The sequence below is a fragment of the Nuphar pumila genome, chromosome 8, assembly GCF_984573655.1.
Source record: "Nuphar pumila chromosome 8, dmNupPumi1.hap1.1, whole genome shotgun sequence".
In the NCBI taxonomy this organism is placed as follows: Eukaryota; Viridiplantae; Streptophyta; class Magnoliopsida; order Nymphaeales; family Nymphaeaceae; genus Nuphar; species Nuphar pumila.
This window is the reverse complement of record NC_143256.1, coordinates 120,801,904-120,823,651: the sequence shown is the minus strand read 5'-3', so window position 1 is coordinate 120,823,651 and position 21,748 is coordinate 120,801,904. Positions and strand designations below refer to the sequence as shown.

The 21,748-nt window shown below is 35.2% G+C and overlaps 1 protein-coding gene across 1 annotated transcript; it reads left to right on the top strand.

The window, feature by feature from the left end:
- The first annotated feature begins 3,308 nt into the window (after positions 1 to 3,308).
- Positions 3,309 to 21,068, top strand: SDG38 (SET domain protein 38). Its single transcript, XM_090015822.1, has 8 exons — positions 3,309 to 3,664; positions 3,932 to 4,129; positions 4,427 to 4,482; positions 15,717 to 15,843; positions 16,402 to 16,471; positions 16,605 to 16,784; positions 17,374 to 17,445; positions 20,829 to 21,068. Exons 1-8 carry the CDS (start codon positions 3,431 to 3,433, stop codon positions 20,945 to 20,947), a joined length of 1,056 nt encoding a protein of 351 aa, XP_089871948.1. The 5' UTR covers positions 3,309 to 3,430; the 3' UTR covers positions 20,948 to 21,068.
- The last annotated feature ends 680 nt before the right edge of the window (positions 21,069 to 21,748 follow it).

Below are 21,748 nucleotides of genomic sequence, written 5' to 3'. Positions count from 1 at the left end.
ATGGTTCACAAACATATCAAATTTATATACTAGATAGTTGCACACATTAAATTTTCAAATATGATTTTATTAAATCATATGCATATCAGATTTACAAGCTAATCAGCTACACGTATTAAAAATTTTAAATATTAAATCATATACATATCAGATTTACATGCTAATTTGCTACACATATTAAAATTTTCAAATCTGATTTTATTAAATCATATGCATATCAGATTTATATGCTAGGTAGCTACATATATTAAGATTTTTATATCTGATTTTATTAAATCATATGCATATCAGATTTACAAACTAAGTAGCTACATATGTTAAAATTTTAAAATATGATTTTATTAAATTATATGCATATCAGATTTATATGCTAGGTAGCTACATATATTAAGATTTTTATATCTGATTTTATTAAATCATATGCATATCAGATTTACAAACTAAGTAGCTACATATGTTAAAATTTTAAAATATGATTTTATTAAATCATATGCATATCATATTTATATGCTAGGTAGCTACATATATTAAGATTTTTATATCTGATTTTATTAAATCATATGCATATCAGATTTACAAACTAAGTAGCTACATATGTTAAAATTTTAAAATATGATTTTATTAAATCATATGCATATCAGATTTATATACTAAGTAAGTACACATTAAAATTTTACATCTGATTTTTATCAAATCATATGCATATCAGATTTACATGCTAGGTAGCTACACATATTAAAATTTTTAAATCCGATTTTATTAAATCATACACATATCATATTCACATGCCAAGTAGCTACACATATTAAAATTTTCAGATCTAAGTTTTATTAAATCACACTCATATTGGATTTACATGCTAAGTAGCTACACATATTATAAATTTTAAATATAATTTTATTAAATCATATGTATACCAGATTTACATAGGTTTCCTACCCCTATATAATAAATTTTAAAATGATATTTCAGTTTGATAAATTCTAAAATCATTTTCATAAAAATTTATTGAATAGATCCAAACTGAGTTTTATTTTTGATATAATAAAAAAAATACTTAAAAATTTGTTGAATCTTTACTCATGATTCTTACATACACTTTAAGTATAATAAACTTATTTTTTTTCAGTTTTGATTAAATCTGAAAATTCTTTCATAAGATTTAATTTAAAAGCCCAAAAACAACTGAAATTTTTTCACATACTTACATCCATGAACTGGTTTTCTATTTTAGAAAATTATACAATTAAATTTAGGTCAAAAAATAACTAAATAATCTTACATGCACTCATTCATGAACCAATTTTCTATTTTGGAACATTCAATATACATAATGCTAACAATATAACAACAAAACAAGATATGCTCATATGCATGAACTTGTTTTCTATTTTGGAAAATCATATACATATTAATTCAATAATGACTAAAATTAACAACAAAAATTTACACATGCTAACATGTAACATGCCAGAGAGAGAGAGAGAGAGAGAGAGAGAGAGAGAGAGAGAGAGAGAGAGAGAGAGAGAGAGAGAGAGATGTTGATAGCTAAGAATAAGAAGGTTTTGTGGTGATAGTTGGAGCAGAAAGTGTCCCCAAGTTGGCTGACTTGGTGATCTGTTCCTCCGGATGGATTTGTTTGTAGGGATAGACTGACAGCACGTGGACATAGCAACCAAATGATAATGTTGACAACCTTTCCGTTCCATGGCCAAGAGTGGTGGGGGTAAAGGTGTTGATGTTTCTTTCATGGGGCTCATAGAAGGTACCGGGGTTTTGCTAGTGATTTGGTTTTGTGGGTTAAGATTGCTTTTATTTGGTTAAGGTAACTAGCTGCGATGCTTGAAAACAAAAAGAAACATGAATTGTATGGTCAAGAGATATTTGAATACACCAACGGGGGGCTCTGCCTGTCTGGAGCAGTTAGTGCACGTCACCTTGTGTTGAGACGTTGCAAGTTCGAATCCCAATGGTATGGTTGTATAACTGGTAGGGGTCTGCCTAACCTCAACTTTTTATGTAAAAAAACAAAAAGAGATGTTTGAAAACAAGCCCACAAGGGCTCCCCTCACATGGGGACCTGTGAATGTCACCAAGTTGACCTAACACTACAAGTTCGACACCCATGGGTGGCGTCCCTTGCTGCAAGCTGTTGGTAAAAAGGACCTCAAGCGTTTCACCAATCATGGGCCATCCAATGAAGAGCAGATCAAGTGATCGGACAATCTACACCATCCAGGATAATGGATGAAGAAGATGTCAAATCACTTTCTTAAAAGTTATTTGACAGATCACTGCATCTGCTCTCCAGGGGGAGTGGGGGTGTCACCAAGTTGACGGGGATGTCACAAGTTTAAAAGTCACTAAGAGCATCTCTTCCAACAAGGTTAAAGTTGGGTGCACTTTTAAGTAGATAAGGAGGAGAAGAGATTTATCAACAGGTGGCACATTGGGCTCGACTCATGCCTTAAATGAGTCAAGCTTGTACTAACTCTAAGGCTCGAACCAAACAAATGAGCCAAGCCTAATTGGCTTACCAAGCTCGATAAGTCTCGATTCATTCTAAGGGTATTGCAGACTCCTGCTCTATCCCGCCCCACCCCCACCCGTTTCTCACTTTATCTCTTTCCTTTTTTTCTCTCTTTTCTTGTTCTCTCCTTTCTCCTTTCTTGCTTGGGGAGGAGGATGAGAAAAAATGAAGAAGAAAAAAAAAAAGGCAATGGCAGCACGCTGGTAGCCGATGAGCATGCTCTCTCTCTTTATATGCATGTTGAGCCAAGACCGAAACCAGGCTATCTTGGTCACTATCTTGGTCTGTTGTGCTCAGTGTGAAACACTGACTTGGGCTTGGCATGTACGAGCCGACCCCAACTCGGCTCGATTCAAGCTCATGACAAGCCTATGTATTTTGTTTGGGCGAGTAGAGCTTGTACATGCCAAGCCGGGCTTGAGCCTCACCGTGTGCATCTTATGAAACACAGACCTAGGATGAGCTCGAGCCAAGCCTGTACACCTACTTGGTTGAGTTAGCCGAACTTGTACATGCTGGGCTCGTGTACATGCCTACGTAGGGGGGGTGTGAGCCAAAAAAAGAAAATTCTTGAAAGCGTGAAGTATTTTAAGGGGCATTTGAATTGTGGCGATAATTGCGTAGAAATGCACCAAATAGGGTGCAAACATGTCAGACTCGGGCAGGATCTTTTTAGATCCTAATCAGAATCTAAAATGTGCACAATAGATCTGAATGAGATTCTAGGAGGTAAGGTTGAATCCGAATCCAAAATAGGTCATGATACTCAGTGCAATCACATTGCACCTGATCCTTCCTCGTTTAAAAAAGTCTCAGAGAAAGGGAGTGGGGTTCGAGTTGAGTTCGCACGGTAGCTCCTGCACCGATCAGGCCACCTCTTCCAAATCTAGAAGATAACGGATGATGCGTTGCCTCCGCTCAAAGCGCCTCTCCTTCTCCACGGGCAGCCTTCGTTGGTTCAGTTCCGTCCCGGAGGAGCCGGCACCTGCTGCTCGTCTTCCACCTCCGATCAGGATCTCGATCACGAATTACGCCGGAAGGGGAGTATTCGCTACCCGCAGGATCAACTCCGGCGATCTGATCCACACCGCCGGGCCTTTGGTTACTCATCCGGCGCTTACCCTCGTTGATAAGGTAAGGTTGCCCCACCCTTCCTCATACCTAGAGAGAGCAACACTAAAAGCACAAGGATTAGATAAGGTAAGGTTGCCCCACCCTTCCTCTACCAGTATATGTACTTGCTTACTAATGATGCATAATGAGTATATAGTTGAGGGTGTTCAGTCAAGCAAGGAAAGAGTCTGCTTGGTAGAGATGGTATTTGTGATGAAAGTCCAAGAAAGATTCTTTTAGATGGGATCTGATTTACTGAATGTATCATTATCTCTCATACGCTACCAGGTCTGTTACCTGTGCCTAAAGCGATTGAGATTGGGGCCTCTTTCTTCACGTTGTGACAATGGATTTAGAGAGCAAAAAGAAATGCCTGATATGGATACCACTTTCTCGTCCACTGAATTCAGGTTGTTGCACCAGCACAATGCAGATGATAAGCTATATATTTCTTTCTGCAGCGAGGAATGCTATAATTATTCAAAGGTTGGTATTGATTGCATTATTTATTACAGTGAAAGATATATAAAATGTTGATCTTCAACTATCCGGGGACATGCCTATGTTAAAGGTTATGACTATAGTATTATTTTTTCATTTTATGATTAGAAATCTATATCTTGTAAGGTGGAGGCAGAGTATGTGATGAAAAGACTCTGAAATTCATCTACATGATTTTTTCACTTTCATTCAAAGTTACATCAAATTCCTTTTCACTAATGTCTCGTTGATACTGATTTTAATGGTTCGATTTGGATTAAATCCTTTTCATCCATTTGTTAGGGCTTTTTGGATGTAGAAAAGAAAGCAGATTGGTCATCCTACCATGCTCATTGCAGGTAAAACTGCTTCACCTTTGTCATACAGCAAATATAACATTCATCTCTTTTTCAACAAGTTGCGTTAAATCATTATAATATGGTTGCATTCAGAGAACACTTGGAACATGGTTTCTTTGATTAATTGTGCACTTGTTATTGTTTCTGTAGGTTTAGATAAAATGATTTATGATGCATGCATATATATATATATATATATATATATATATATTAGTGCAAACACAAATAGTCAGTGGCAGATTGATGCATAGGATCTTGCTTGGCGATCTAATCAGTCATGTCAAATTGATATTGACATGAAAGTGAAATTAAGTATCCTGGTAGTATAAAGTATAATATAATCTCTTACATGATCTGTCTGTGATGTTTGATTGATTCTATCAAAATTTTCACCATGGAAGTGAAGATTGTCTTTGCTATTCTTACAGTTTCTTGGTTTCTTTCATCCATTCTAGAAATATTAACTGTCTGTGATGTTTGATCTGTTCCAGCAAATTTGTCACCATGGAAGTGAAGATCTGTGTTTTGTAATCTTACAGTTTCTCGGTTTCTTTAGTCTATTTTAGAAATAACTGACTACTCACACGGTGCAATTCAGTATGGTGGAAGTATACTCATTATCAATTCTATTGAGGATAGCCACTGGGATGAATCTATGACTCTACACAGACTAGAACAGCTACTGTATCTAAATTGCTTACTTGTATGGAGTTAAACCTTTTTCCTGGGAAAGTTTTCCAACCCTAGTTAGTCAAATGCTGGTGGGCATAGCCTCATTCTGCACATCTTAGCGTCCCTCTACACATCCTCATTTGCTAACAATATCTGCACTTCTTCAAACTTTTTAATGTAGATTGACAGAGAGATGACTAGGGGATGAATACATGGCCTTGCTTAGCCCACATTTAGGTTAGGAATGATCCATATTGTTGATGCTTGACCCAACCATTGGGCCAGTCCTGGTTACACAAGCTGGTTCAACTCAAAATTAATTGACCTGCAGTGTCTTGATGACCATGCCAAAAACCAAAGAATGTTATAGTAAGCTCTTAAGAAAACAATTTCAGGAAAAATCTTAGGGATTGATGTCCATATCCATTACTCTCTCATTGTTACCTTATATCCCAGATAAAGTTTCCTTCTGAACTTATTTCATAATCATGTATTTCTGCTGATAAGGTAGTTGAGTAGTTAAATGTCAAGATTCTGGTATTTGTTTGTGTGCCTTTTTCTTATCCCACACCTTTTGAACAACTAGCTGGGGCATTAGTATCTTACCCATTATGTGTTTATAGATTATTCATTCAATTCACTCATGAGGCAGTTTCTCTTAAAATATATGTATACATGTATGTATATACCTATATATACATACATATATACATATATATAGTCATTAATCTTTGTAATAGTTAAATGCCCTATAGGGGCATTTTAGTCATTTTCTCTTTGTAATAAAACTGTATTAAAAACAGTTTTTTAGTTATTTTTATTTTTTTGTAAATTAGAGGAGCCATAGGGGGTTCTGTGGTCTTTTTGACCATAGAGTCATTGGTGACTGTTGGGAGCTCCCAACGACTCTCTTGGGAGCCCCCAATGGTCTCTCTCTATTCTCCTTTTTCTCATTTATAAATAGGGGTGTGATCCCCCCTATTCTTTATGTTTTTACTCAACCACTTACTCAATAAGATCCTATATTTTTTACTCTTGTGTTTGCTCTTTGTTGGCTATTTGTGTTGTCCTTTAGTGGACTTGTATTTGTGCACATTGTGAGTGTGATCTTGTTTAAGCCCTTAGTGGCATTGTTTTTTATCACTTCCGCTATTTCTTTACATGGTATCATAGCCATCAAGTTATTAAGGAAGTGCTTCTTCAAAGTGATCGTGTGTTCGTGGTAATTCAAAATGATGAAAAACTTCTTCAAACGTGCTTTTGCACAATATTTTCTCTTCCTCTTTCTCTTAATATCCCTCTCTTCAAGAATGAAGCATGAACAAAAAATTGATCTCTCCTTCAAGCTAAATGGCACAAATTACATGATGTGGGCATCCGCTATGGAGAACAATTTCAAAGGAAAGAAACTTTGGGGGTATGTCATGAGTATCATCTCGGAACCACAACTCAAGCTCACAAAAAAGGAAGGAGACCATTCAAGACCATCAAACTAAGGTAGAAGATTGAGAAAGTAACCATGTCAACATTCTTGCATGGTTTATGAACAATGTTGAGCTCAAGATATGTGTTAACATTGCCAAATTTCGTAAAGCCAATGAAGCTTGGTTCTTTTTGAAGGGTATATATACCCAAAGGATTTTGTAAGACAAATTTTCTTGCAAGACAAGATACAAACAATCAAACAAGGTGATATGAACGTTTGTGATTATTAGCTCTCTTGGTTCACTTTGGGACGAATTATCTCTTCTTGAACCCAAGTGGGTTTGCTAGTGAAGATGTTGAGCTAAGGAGAGAACAAATGAAAAAAATAACATTTTTTTTCTAATTTTTACATAGGCTGAGGCCCGAGTTTGAGCAAGTAAGATATTCTCTCCTCCATTAAACTAAAGCTATTTTGTTGGAAGATGTGGTTGCCGAAGTTTGCTAAGAAGAAACTCGTCTTGGTATGGTTGAAGGGAGAGATGAAATATTGCCATCTCTAAACCCAACAATCATGTTAAATCTTACTAGCCTCCACACTTTGGAAGGCAAAATAACTATAATTGTGGGTATAAGAAAGTCATTTGTCATCATTGTCATGAACCGGGATACATTAGGCCAAATTGTCTCAAACTTAATTATACCTCCAAAAACAAAGGAACTTACGTTGATGAAACTATACCAAAGAAAGAAGAATCCATTAGCAATTACCCAGCTATCGGAAGTGCTCCAACAACTACTTAAATCTCCATCAACTTCGGAGGCCACGATAGCATCTTCCTCACCTCCAGGTATGTGTTCTTGGATCCTTGACTCGGGAGCTTCTTTTCATGTGACTCCACATGAAAATAGTCTATCTAATGTTTGCACTAATTCAAAAGTTCTTATGTTTCCACCGTTGATGGAACATCCTTGCAAATTAAAAATATTTGAATTTTAGAGTCTTGTCAAAACTTGTGTCCCAAAAATTAGAGTTCCAAAATTAATTTTTTTTTTGTTTTCTCAAATATCCGATCATGGAAGTAAAATCTCCTTCTCATCTAAAGGTTGTTTCGTGCAGGATCTCCGGTCTGGAAAGCATATTAGGCAAGGTCATAGGAGAGAGATCTCTACTACATGAAATATTTAAATTTCCCTTCAAAATCATTTTGTAACTATGCCCAAGATAAAGACATTGAAACTTGGCATAAGAGACTTGGACATCCAAGCTATTCAAAGATGTATCTTTTCCCTTTTGAAAAAAAAAAATTGTAATGAAAAAGAATTAATTTGCAAGGATTGTATTTTTTGAAAAATGAAAGTTATTCCATTTTCAAATAGAACATTTGTCTCTAAAAGTCCTTTTGAATTAGTGCAGTCCGATGTTTGGGGACCCTCCTTGGTCATATCAAAAGGAGGTTGTTCATATTATGTTATATTTATTGATGATTTTACTAGATATATGTAGATTTACTTCCTTAATCTCAAATTCGATGTATTTACTTGTTTTAAAGAATTTCACATGATTATTAAAAATCAATTTCAAAGCAATATTTTCATCCTTAGATCCAACTCGGGTGGAGAATACCTATCAAATGAATTTTAAAATTATTTAAAACAAAACAGGATTTGTCATAAAAAATCTTGTCCAAGAATTCCTTAACAAAACAGACTAGCCGAAAGAAAACAAACATATTATGAAAATCACTAGGACCTTACTTATCTCTAAAAATGTTCTAAAGAGTTTTTAGGTCGAGGCCGTTCTAACATCAACTTGATAAATAAAATGCCCTTATCATCCCTTCCAAATATTTCTCCATATATAAAACTATTTGAAAGAACTCCCGATTATAAACGTTTTGAGATTTTTTATTGCAAATGTTTTGTTATTTTGCACAAGAGAGACAAATTATCTTCAAAAGCCATTGAATGTGTCTTCATGGGTTATGGAGAAAATAAAAAAGGTTTTAGATGCTTTGACTTCAAGAATAACAAACTTTATGTTTCTAAGGATGTAACCTTTTTAGAAAATGAAAATGAATTTGAGATAACTAAGGAAAAAGAGGAAGTAGATTATAACTTTTTATTTGATTTCTTGCCACAAGAAGAATTAACCTCTTGTGATATTTCTTCAAATGATAATTTCTTGAGTGATAATGGTGATAATAGGCATTCTAATGTTGAAAGTGCCAAATCAAGTAATAATAATATTGATAAACCAATACAAGTATATACCTGACGTGAGCAAAAGAACCCTCCAAGTGCCTTAGAAAAATATACACATGATTCTTTTATAAAAGAAATCACACTTAGAAGATCTAATCGTGTCTCTATTCCACCTAGTAAGTTTGTATCATATGATACTTTGACACCAAATTATAGAACATGCTTAATAGCCTTTACATTCCTACTATGAACTATCGCACTATAATAATGCTAAAAATATTTCACATTGAGTTGAAACATTAAATGCAGAATTGTATGCTCTTAAAAGGGCTAATACTTGAAAAGTAACTTCATTACCATTAGGGAAGAAAAATATAGGATGTAGATGGGTTTTTAAGGTTAAAACCAAAAGTGATGGGACCCTAGAAATATATAAAGCAAAGTTAGTTGCCAAAGGATATTCTTAAGAATATAAAATTGACTATGAAAAAACCTTTGCCCCAATAACTAAAATGACAAGTGTTAGGACTAGGGTTACCGGAAGCGCTATGCCATATGGGGAAGCGCGCTTCCCTGAAACGCATTTCAGAAGTGCAAAACGTGGCGCTAAAAAAAATGGGAAGCACGCTTCCCATTTAGGGGAAGCTCGCTTTCTCTTATTTTTTCATTTTTTTGTGTTTTTATTTTTATTTTTTTTACTTTTTTCTCTTTTTTCGCTTCTCCCTTGCTTCCTTTTCGCTTCCTAGGTTGCTTTTGGTTCGCTTCCTTGGTCACTTTCGAGACGATTCCTAGTTTGATTCTAAGTCATCCCGCACTTCCCGCTTCTTAAAATTTTGGAAGTCCCTCGCTTCTCGCTTCTCTGGCTGATAACTCTGGTTAGGACATGCATTGCAGTTGCTTCAATCTAAAAATAGCTCATATATCAACTTGATATTAAAAATGCTTTTCTTAATGGTGAACTAAGTGAGGAGGTTTATATGAACCCTCCACCGGGAGTTAGTATTGAAAATTATAAAATTATTAAACTAAAAAAGACCTTGTAAGACCTTAAACAGACCCCAAAAGTTTGGTATGATAGATTTAGTAGTGTCGTGTCCTCTTTAGGTTTTCATTCTTGTTATACTGGCACTGCTCTTTTTATTAAAAGTATAAGTACCAAAGTAGTCATACTTCTACTTTACGTAGATATGATAATCACTAGGAGTGCCCAATAAGGATTGACCAATAGGGAGTTAGTGATATTAAAAATATTAATTTTTTTTTTACATGTTTGACTTGGGTTATTTGAGATATTTTTTAGGCATTGAAGTTGCATACTCTCCAAGAGGGTAACATTTTGTTTCAAATGAAGTTTGTTGCCGATATTTGTGCCAAGTTTGAAATTTCATATGCTAAGAAAGTGACAACCCCAGAAGTGATCTATGCTAAGTTAAGGCTTGAAGACGAGACTCTCCTTGAAGATCCTACACCCTATCGTCAGCTGATCAGGGCATTCACTTATTTATCCATCACTAGACCAGATATAGTTCATACAATTCATTTTGTCAGTCAGTTTCAACATGCTACGACCACTGTGCACATGACTGTTGTGTTAAGAATTATCAGATACATCAAGAATACCATCACTTAAGGGCTTTTCTTATCCTCTTATTCCTCTATAAATTTATTTGCTTATACTGATGCTGATTGGGGATGAGATCTCAATGATAGAATATCAACTAAAGGTTTTTATGTGTTTTTAAGAGATTCTCTAATTTTGTGAAGATGCAAGAAGCAACAAAGGTATCCTTGTCCTCAACCGAAACTGAATATCAGGAAATGACTACAGCAACAATAAAACTTGTATGGTTGCAAAGTTTTCTCAAAGATATGTGTGTAATCATCTCTTCTTCTTCGAAGCTGTGTTGTGATAACAAAAGTGCAATCTACATGTCAAGCATTCACACCTTCCATGAGCGTATCAAAAATATTGAGATAGATTGCCATTATGTTAGAGATGAATATTTGAAATGAACTATTACATTGCTGATTGTCACATCAGAATACCAGCTTGCGGATTTCTTCACCAAAGCTCTTCTTGTACCTCGTTTTATTTTCCTCAACAAACTTTTGGTTATTTTACCATAAGTTTGAGAGCGAATGTTAAAATATATGTATACATGTATGTATATACCTATATATAGTTATTAATTTTTGTAATAGTTAAATGCCCTATATAGTGCATTTTAGTCATTTTCTCTTTGTAATAAAACTGTTTATAAAAACAGTTTTTAGTTGTTTTTATTTAATTTTTTTTTTTTTTTGTAAATTAGAGGAACGATAGGGGCTCTATGGTCTTTCGCTCTTCATTTTGAAAATTAGTTGCTTATTCAGAGAAGATTTCATGATTATTTGCTATGTTTTTTTCGGAGATTCCTTGATTTCTTGAGGTGTAAGAAGCAACAATTTGTACCTCTTTCATTGAGGCAGAGTATGAAGCTCTGGCCAATTTATTGCTAAAGTTGTATAGTAACCATAATTGCTTAAGGACCCTGGGGCTATCTTCACTAACCTACCCCATCATATTGTGATTAAAAAGTGCAATACACACACACACAGAATATGTATTCTTTGGAATCTGACCTTACAGATGTGATCTGCATGGTCTGTTTAGCAGGAATAGGCTTTTGGATCATCCAATTATTACATGTGAACTGGGTTTTCTTTTAGATTAAGTAAAAAACACATGAAAATATATATTTTTAAAGGTGTTTAGGGTGGTCTGGAACTCACACGTTACTCTCTCTCTCTCTCTCTCTCTATATATATATATATATATAACCATGTTTTTGGAAGGGTTATCACCTTGTCATGTGTACCTACCAATTGACAAATCACTTACTATGGGTGGGCAACAGGCTGACATGGCTTGGTCTGGCCTGTTTTGACAAGGCCAGCTTGCCCGTCAATGGGCTATGGTCCAATAGCCCAGCTCTATCGCTGATATGTTCACCAAATCTATTCCTTCATTTTACTTCCAATGCCTTCTTGTCAAACCTTTGCTTTTTTTATTGTATTTACACGGAGAAACCTACCCCAGGATCAGAGTCCTTTTTCTCATGTATAAATAGGAGTGTGATCCCCCCTATTTTTTATGCTTTTACTCAAGCACCAACTCAATAAATCCTATATTTTATACTCTTGTGTTTGCCCTTTGTTGGCTATTTGTGTTGTCCCTTATACATTGTGGGTGTGATCTTGTTTAAGCCCTTAGTGGCATTGTTTTTTATCACTTCTGCTATTTCATTGCAGCTTCCTACATACACTTACTACAACACATATCACTGCTATGTTGTGCTTTCTTAGATATTTCTGATCATTATGTCAGAATCATTATTTCTTTCGCTCTTCATTTTGAAAATTGTTTGCTTATTCACAGGAGATTTCATGATTATTTGCTATGTTTGATTTCTTGAGGTGTAAGAAGCAACAATTTGTACCTCTTTCATTGAGGCAGAGTATGAAGCTCTGGCCGATTTATTGCTAAAGTTGTATAGTAACCATAATTGCTTAAGGACCCTGGGGCTATCTTCACTAACCTACCCCATCATATTGTGATTAAAAAGTGCAATACACACACACACAGAATATGTATTCTTTGGAATCTGACCTTACAGATGTGATCTGCATGGTCTGTTTAGCAGGAATAGGCTTTTGGATCATCCAATTATTACATGTGAACTGGGTTTTCTTTTAGATTAAGTAAAAAACACATGAAAATATATATTTTTAAAGGTGTTTAGGATGGTCTGGAACTCACACGTTACTCTCTCTCTCTGTATATATATATATCTATATATATATCTATATATATATAGATAACCATGTTTTTGGAAGGGTTATCACCTTGTCATGTGTACCTACCAATTGACAAATCACTTACTATGGGTGGGCAACAGGCTGGCATGGCTTGGTCTGGCCTGTTTTGACAAGGCCAGCTTGCCTGTCAATGGGCTATGGTCCAATAGCCCAGCTCTATCGCTGATATGTTCACCAAATCTATTCCTTCATCTTACTTCCAATGCCTTCTTGTTAAACCTTTGCTTTTTTTATTGTATTTACACGGAGAAACTTACCCCAGGATCAGAGTCCTAGCCACTCTGGCTCTGCCTGCCATACTTACGATGATTTTCCTGGCAGCGTAAAATTCCATGGGCTTACCCCTTGCCCCCATGTTGTCAAACCTTCGCTTGCATAGTGAGTTTGAATGGAGGTGTTAGTTATAGTCTATGTAGTTTATTTCATGTGTATGATTAGGTTCATCTGGCTAGAAGGCAGCTCTTGATGTCCCAAGTTGAACTGGCATCACAAGTTTGAAACTCGGAGCTGTGTGTCCTTTGCAAAGTGAAGCGCTCCACCAATATGAAGTGAGACGTAAGCCTTGAGGTGTAAAGCGTAAGCCTCAAAAATATTTTTTTTAAACTTCAAAAAATATCTAAAAATATAAATAAATAAAAGAAATGCTTTATTGATGAAGCAACAACCAATAAAAAATATCAAATATCAAATAAATACAGAAAAATATAAGAATAACTTGTAAAAGTAACATGAATGCAACAACTTGATCTATCTAAGTATCTAACAAATAGAATATGAGCATTCAATGAAAAATCAAGTAACAAAATCACTAATAATTAGATTCTTTAACATCACGTCATCGTCATATAATGCATATTAGCAATAACAACCAAAAGTTAATGTATATCTAACTAATTCTTCAATCACTAGAACACATTATAATGCATATCTAATTATCTATACTTAGTCTCACTAACAAAAATGCTTAAACTTATTTTTAATTTCCATGATCTAATGACTCAAACTAAAAGTCACAAATTCACATTAACAATCTTTATATACAAAACTACAAACCTACACATACACAATAGATTACATTTGAATGCACAATATATATATATATATAGTTATATATATAGTTATAGTTATAGCTATAGTTATGTACATGTACAAATCTACACATACACAGTCAATTACATGCATATCCACCTATCAAAAAATTATTTTAAAATAATGACGCAAACTAACATTCACAATTTGATATACACAATCTTTACAAAAACCAACACATACAATCAATTACATGTACATGCATAATCACATGAAGAGACAATTAATTGCACAGAAGAAAAATAAGAAGAAGAATAGAGGAAGAAAAAGAAGAAGCGGCAACAGAGGAAGGGAAGAAGAAGAAGAAAAGGAAGAGGAGGGAAGAAAAAGAAGAAGAGAAAAGGAGGAAAGAAGAAGAAGAAGATGTGATGAGAGAGAGAGAGAGAGGGTATGTACCTGTCGCTCATGGTGGCTACCACTGGTGGTGGTTGCCACCGGTGGTGAAGAGGGTGGGGGCTGGGGAGCAAAAGGGAGGAGGCAAATGTGTCCTAACATCGGGCTTCCCTCCCCCCATTTGTTTTGATTTTATTTTTTAATTACAAATGAGGCATTCACCTCACCCTGAGGCATGCCTTGCCATGAGGTACGTATGAGGTACATGCCTCACACATGGTTACACCATAGGTTTGCTCCTCAAGGCAAAAAGTCTCTCGCCTTGAGGCAATGCATGCTTTTTGCACCTTGAGATGCGCTTTTCACAACATACCTTTTGGTGAACTGAAAACGATGGTTTTCTCCTTTGTTAAAAAAAAACATTCAATTAGGGATTTGTATCATTTTATCCTTTTGTGTTTGTTTTCCCCTTATACTATTTGCCAAGGCAATTTTTTCAGTTCAGACACACTGTGACCTTAGTTGTCAAAGGCAGTGCCTAGGCGACCTAGGCGCAGCCCCATTGCCTGGGCGACGAGGTTTGGGTGGTGGGGTCCTATATGACCATCTAGGCTTTTTTTAGAGCACAGATTTTTTTTTTGAAGATTTTTTTTGAAGACATATCATTTGTTTTCTTCCTTGAGGAGGAGGAGAAGACATGTTATTTGTCCATTGCTTGTATTATGTCTATTGTTGAGAAGAAGAAGAAGACATTATTTGTCTATTGCTTGTATTATGTCTATTGTTGTTAATTTTTTTGTATACATGATTTTTTTTTTTTGTATATTGTTCTTTACATTGTTAGTTGTATTGTTTGTTTATTCAATTGTTAATTTATTCTTAATTTGTTTGAGCAAGTTAAAGTTATGTAATATAATTGCTTTACAGTGTTCAACAACATATTATTTGTCTATTGCTTATTGTTGATTGATTTTATATTGTATACATGTTTCTTATTATGTTTTTTATGTGTTTTTTAATTTCTTTTATTTGGAGTACCGCCTAGGCCTTTTTAGGGGCTCACCGCCTAGGCTCTGCCTAGTGCCTATCACAACTAAGACTGTGACACACATGCAGGCCTATGATGACTTTAATGGTATATATGATTCAGCATCCTTCAAGTCCAGAATAGGATGGTCAGTCCCATTCTCATTGGCTGTACATAAATTTCTCTCCAGATTTCATGTATAGAATAGAACACAAGGGTTCATCATGACATTGATTGGGATATTAACCATTATTCCTGCCCATTATTTTTATTGCTCTTTTGTTATTTATATCAGTAATTGACATTTCATATTTTAATTGACCTACTAATAGGGCATTAACAGGATATTTTTTTGCTTAAAACAATTAAATTGTATTGGAAGGTGCTTTTTAAGAATTCCTTTATTTTTTTGGCATGTAAAAGCTATACTGCCTTGTAATTTGATTCTTTTTTTCCCTTGCTTTCCTGCATTCCGTGGAAAAGGTAAGAAAATTTTGTTAGGTTAATGGTCACTATTGATGGCAGCAATCTCTGTAACTGATTTGCATCTAATTTAGGGATAAGAGGATATGAAAGTCATGTTTTTGATTTGCTCTTTTGTGCTCTTTTTTGCTTTTTTTTGCTGAAGTCTGAAGGGGCTAAAGTATCCATTTTTAGTAAAAAGGCTGTCTTGCATGGTTCTCTCAGGAGCTGCACCACCTGATAGTCTTGACATACTTCAGCCAGCTGTTTTATCACCTGGCTTGATTTCAGAGGTAATTTCCCTGTCTGTCAGCCATCCAAATGTTAAATGTTTCATGCATGTTTTCTTTCGGCAACGAAGAATGATTTTAGTGACTCAGCTGTGTGGATAATTTTGGAATTGGATTGTTCATAGAAATGAAATTTCTTGTGGTCCACAAGGAATCTGGGACTGAGGGTTGTTCTATTCAAATCTGTTGACCATATGAAGCAAGGAGCAAAGAAAGAAATAAAAAAAAAAAACAGAAGGATACTGTTTTGAAATAAAAAATGTTCAGAATAGTATTATGGCCTTTAAGTGCCACGATGTCTTAGTGGATTCCATTTATTATGTTTTGATGCATTTAAGTTGCCTGAACCAGATGAATGCTGGTCGGAGAAAAACATCTTTTTTATTTTTTTATTTGTTGTTATATTTCTGGACCTTGGTTGAAGCAGCTGGTTTTGTTGACCATTGGACATTAGTATTCCATTTTATTTTAGCGGAGCCATTTAGAATGGTTTGAAATCACCATATTTTTTATATCCAAGAGTAATCCTGATCCAGCAACTCCCTGCTGTTTTTTTTGCAGATGAATGAAGAGTTCAATTTGTTGAGAACCACTTTTGAAAAGTCAGGAGTAACTGATGAACAGTTGGCTTGTATCCTTTGGAAAGTTGTTAAATGCTATGTTTCATTGGCATTTATCATTTCTGGTCATCTTTATTTTTCCTTAAATGAATGCACGTGATTTTCCAGCAGTTCCACTTTGTGCTTTCACTTTGACATGAGCAGTTCTTACTAGAGAATGGTACCTCAATGTGCTGTCACGTATTCGTATTAACTCATTTCGTGTTGAGTTGATTGGAGGAATCTCTGATGACCTCCTAATGTCAGCTGCAGCCTCTGTTTCAGCTGAAGCATCTGTAGGAAATGCAGTTTATATTATCCCATCCTTCTATAATCACGACTGTGGTACTCAACTAATACCTGTTTGCTTATCAAATGCATCAGTGAACTTATTGATTGGATTGTGAAATTCATCTCCTTCTGCTTCAGAAGTATCTGAGTGACATCAACATTCTCTTTTTTTTTGCATTATGTTGCTGGTCAGCATAACATTATAGAATCTCATGTGTTATGGTGTATTGCATAGTTTTATGTTCTAACCGTCCATGAGAAACCAGAGGTAGTTTCATGTTCCAAGTGCAAGTGCAGCTAAAGATATGTTAGACAAGTTTAGAACTAGTTTTTCTGAGAACTGCATTTTAATCCCTTGATCACTTGCTGCTAAAAATACTAGGCTTGTCCTCCTCCAACCTGATCTTGATTGTGTCCACTGTAACATCAATTTTTTCATGTTATACCCAAATTCACTGTCCACGTATTTGTCATGATTCCAACATAAATGCCATACAACAAAATAGGTGCTTGAATTTGAATTTTGCTGTTGATGTCCCACAAATCCATAATGGTTCTGCATCTTCAAAATTCCTTTTATCTGCAAGTTTTGATGCTCTAATATTTAGGAACATCAAATTGATGAAGCATTCTTTCTTATCAGATCCAAATGCACATATTATATGGATAGATAGTTCATATGCAAGGTTAAAGGCCCTCAGCAACATTGAACCAGGTTTGCACTCCAAATCTTCTAGCATGTTATGCATACTTGTCTTTTCTTACTTTCTACTGTAGCATTTATTCCATTTTCCGACTTAGGATCATGTAAAGAAAGACAATATTATGGTGAATATTTATAGTAACGGGGGCCAAAAACAAACTTCTATGGTTCATGTCTTAGATTGATATAAGATCTTATATGAAGGCATTGTCTTTCTTAATATATTTCTTATTAATAAATTGTTAATCACTAGTTTGTCCATAAAATATGTGGACACATATTAGTGAGGCATGAATAATGTTGATATTTACAAAATCAAATTACTTGAGTAAACATGCGTGGAATAATTAGACCTACGCAGAGGAACAGATGAAACTCTTCAGATATTTTCTCCAGGTTAATGGACAATTATTCTGATACTTTTGAATAATGCTGGGGAGAACAGCTAGAATTCCAAAGTTCTCACCTTTACTCATATATCAAGTAAGCTTTTGTGCTCCGCTCTGCAGCTGTGTTGCCAACATTTACTGTGCTGCCTTTTTCATGCATGTAAATAAATTCCAGTGCTCTGTTATGTGTCCACACTATGTTACAAAAGTGTATAGAAGTAAATGAGAACATATTTTTATGAAATTTTGTTGATACTGTATACCATAAATATGGGATATATTAGTGACAAATAGACATTTTTTTTTGGCCAGGCGACATATAGACATAAATTGCAGTTGCAAAAAATATCAAATATAAAATTTGAAAAAACACTTTTTTAATTCAAAGTAGAATTTATTACTTGTCTTAAAATAAGCATGCTGGCAACCATGTCATGGACATGTGGATATGGGTGTGTGGTATGACATGGGCGTTGGTGTGTGTGTATTGTAACTATAAGTAGGGAACATCACTGGAAATGAAGCTATGAATGCAAGAAATTAAAAAGTGAAATATTGCACCCACACACATGCTGATAGGAATTATAAGGAATAAAAAATATATGGAAATATAAGAAAAATACAAAAGCATATAATATATATGCATGCGGTGAGTAATAATATATGTATTTGTGGTGGAGCAGCAACAACTAAGTACCATCTTCATCACAATGATGCTGGAAATCTATGTAACATGGATTTGTCTATCAGGGTGCCGCACCCACGTCGACGCGACTCGATGCGGGTGCGGTGAACCCGACCCTGGGTGCGTTGACCGCACCCAGGGTCATTTCGGTCCATTTTTTGGATTTTTTTTTTAAAATTTTCCCTATGAAATGGACCTGCGTCGGGGGGAACCCCCGGACCCCCCTTATATATATATATATATATATATATATATATATATATATATATATACATACCCCTGCCGCACCCCCGCACCCAAGGTTTTTGAAAGTGCCGCACCCCCGCACCCGCACCCATGTGACATAGCTGGAAATTTAAAGTACCCATGTACATGGGAGAGGGATGGTATTGTAAAGATCTAATAAAGTTTGTCAAGTATATTGGTGAAAAGTATGTAAAAAAATCAAAGTACAAGCATTTGTTATTTTAAAATTCAGGATAACAAAACAAGCTTCTGCACTCAAAAGATTAAAGTATAATCTTTATGAAAATTGATAAAAAATGATTGATACACCTGCATAAGATGGTCTATCGTTCCATTGGTTGCTAGAAGTCTGCCATTTCTCTCTCAAATTCTTGTTGGGATAACCACTGACTGCATAACCCTTAGGCAGTAATATAAGATGCAGAAGCAAATGGAATGTCCAAACTTTATTATGCATGGTATTGCATCATCAAGAACAAACTCTCGATGGTCATAGGTCAGCCTTGGTTTGAGGGAGGGTGTAAAAAATAGACTTTATTTTCATCATTTCACCCAGTATATATATTCTGATTATTGTACTTAAGTACATGAGCAGATTGGCATTCTTGCAGTATGCATGAGTTTAGATTACATTATCATAATTGTACATGAGGGCATTAGATGTACCATAGTTACCAAGAAGCGAAATTGATATGGGAAGTGATGCGTGAAGCGGAAGTGGAGAAGCGAGTCTTAAAAAGTAGTGTGAAGCGGGAAGCAGGATTCGTTTTGGAAGCGATTGTGGAGATGTGTGAGAAGCGAAAAAGGGAACGTGGAGAAAACAACAGGGAAGCGAAAAAAATAAATATTGACATGAAAAACACCAAAAACAAGGGGGAAATGATGGGGAAGTGAGTGGGAAACGAGAGGGAAGCAATTTGAGAGGCCAGTGGGAAGCACAATTCCCGCAAATGGAAAGCACACTTCCCATAAATGGTAAGTGAGTTTCCCTGGGCTTCCTGCTTTGGAAGCACGCTTTCCACCCTATAGGGGCACTTCTGGTAACTATGAGACGTACTGCCTTCATGCAAGATTCATAATTGTACATCATAGCATTAGATATAATGGCTTCATACATGGAAGGGTATATATATATATATATATATAATTTCACCTACTAAAATGTCATCTATAAAAGGGAACAAAGGGGGTGCCAAGGCGGTTATCCTGGGGCTTCTTCTTCAGCCAGATAGGGTGTTGCTTTTTCACTTCCAACTCAAGGCATAAATCCTATATATTCATCCTAGAGGGATGAAGTCTAATACAAAACTATAACTTCAAATCCCTTCAATGAGTGCAATTTAGGTCATTCAAAGTGAATTCAACAAATTTCGGGCCCCTTAATGTAATGTTCAAAATTGGTCACGATTGAATGAATCATTTTAGAAATCTGTTGTAGTCAAGTACTGAATTTTGGATCAGTCTTCAATTACATGTTCGCATGTGTTGGTTAAGAAATCTCTATTTGAGCGACTGAAAATATGTTTGATTCCTAAAACATGGTAAGATGCTCAAAGGGTGCATCATTATTTTAGTTGAAATAAACAACTAGAAACTATATGAGGTGAAAAACCATCTATTTTGATTGATAGCGATTGATTAGCAGCAAGATCTATCCACAATCTTCAAAAACAATAGGAAGTAATCAGAAATTATTTGATATTCTCACAAACTCACTTGTCCTTCAAGCATGTTAATTGAATTCCTTCAATCTTAACCTCTTGCTTATTGATACATTTTTGTGTTTTGGTGGTAGCACTCATATATTTTCTGGAATCATCAAGAGATTATTTTACTTTTTTTTCGTCCTCTCTTTAGTGAAAAATGATAAATTGATTGTGAAATGTGTTGATAAGCTACTATATTTGAATATTAGGAGATTATGAATTGTGTGGCATGTGTATCTTTTGATACCACAAGCCTTTTGGTTTAATGATATGAAAAGTGTGAACCTTTCATGGTAAAATTTTCAAAATAAATGACCTTTACGGGATTAGATTGGTAGTTGAACTGAGGAGAAAAGTTCTTGTATACAGATGAAGAAATACGAATATGTTACATCGATGCAAGCATGGATCATGAAGCTCGGCGGTCACTTCTTTACAATGGATTTGGTTTTCAATGTAGATGTCAGAGGTGCTCATCAAGGGACTAAGAGATCACGCATTCTTCTTTACCTTCTTTCTTTCTTATTGAACAAATATTATTTATGAAAGATTTAAGAGAGATCTGTACTGCTATTTAGAATTAGTGCTAAAAGTAAAGAACTTGATTAAATCTCTCTCTCTCTCTCTCTCTCTCTCTCTCTCTCTCTCTCTCTCTCTCTCTCTATATATATATATATATATATATATATATATATATATATAGGTTATCAAACAGGATGAGGGTCATTAACTAAAAATAAAATTGGTCCCAAATCTCTCCTAAGTCATTACGGGTGGCCATCCGGCTGGCCTGGCCCAGTACAGACTCATTTGAGCTTATCCATCAGATTTTGAGCATGACCCTGCTTGGAAACAACTCAGTCCATTTATGAATTGGCCGGGTTTCGGCCCACCTCTTAATGGGCTAGAGTTTGAAAGGCAATCCATGACCTGGCCCATTGGCCCAATGGGCCATTAACGGGTCATGTCTATTGGTCATCGGGTTAGTTCACCTGGACCCAAATCCATCTGAAAGTTATTTTGAAAATAAATAAATAAATTATGTTGTAATGAATTAAATGAAAAAAATCATAAAATCCAAAATTCTACATTAGAGAATGTTCAAGATGCCAAAAAACCCTAGTCATTAGGTAAATGGTAACCCAGCTGTCCCATGCACCCTCTAATTATCTTTCTAGCTTCCATACAATTGATTCAACTAAAATAAATTGTAACCTAGCAAGTTGCTAACTTACCTTGTACCTAGTTAATTATCTTTAATTTTTAGGTAACTCAAGCCTAGCCTGTGG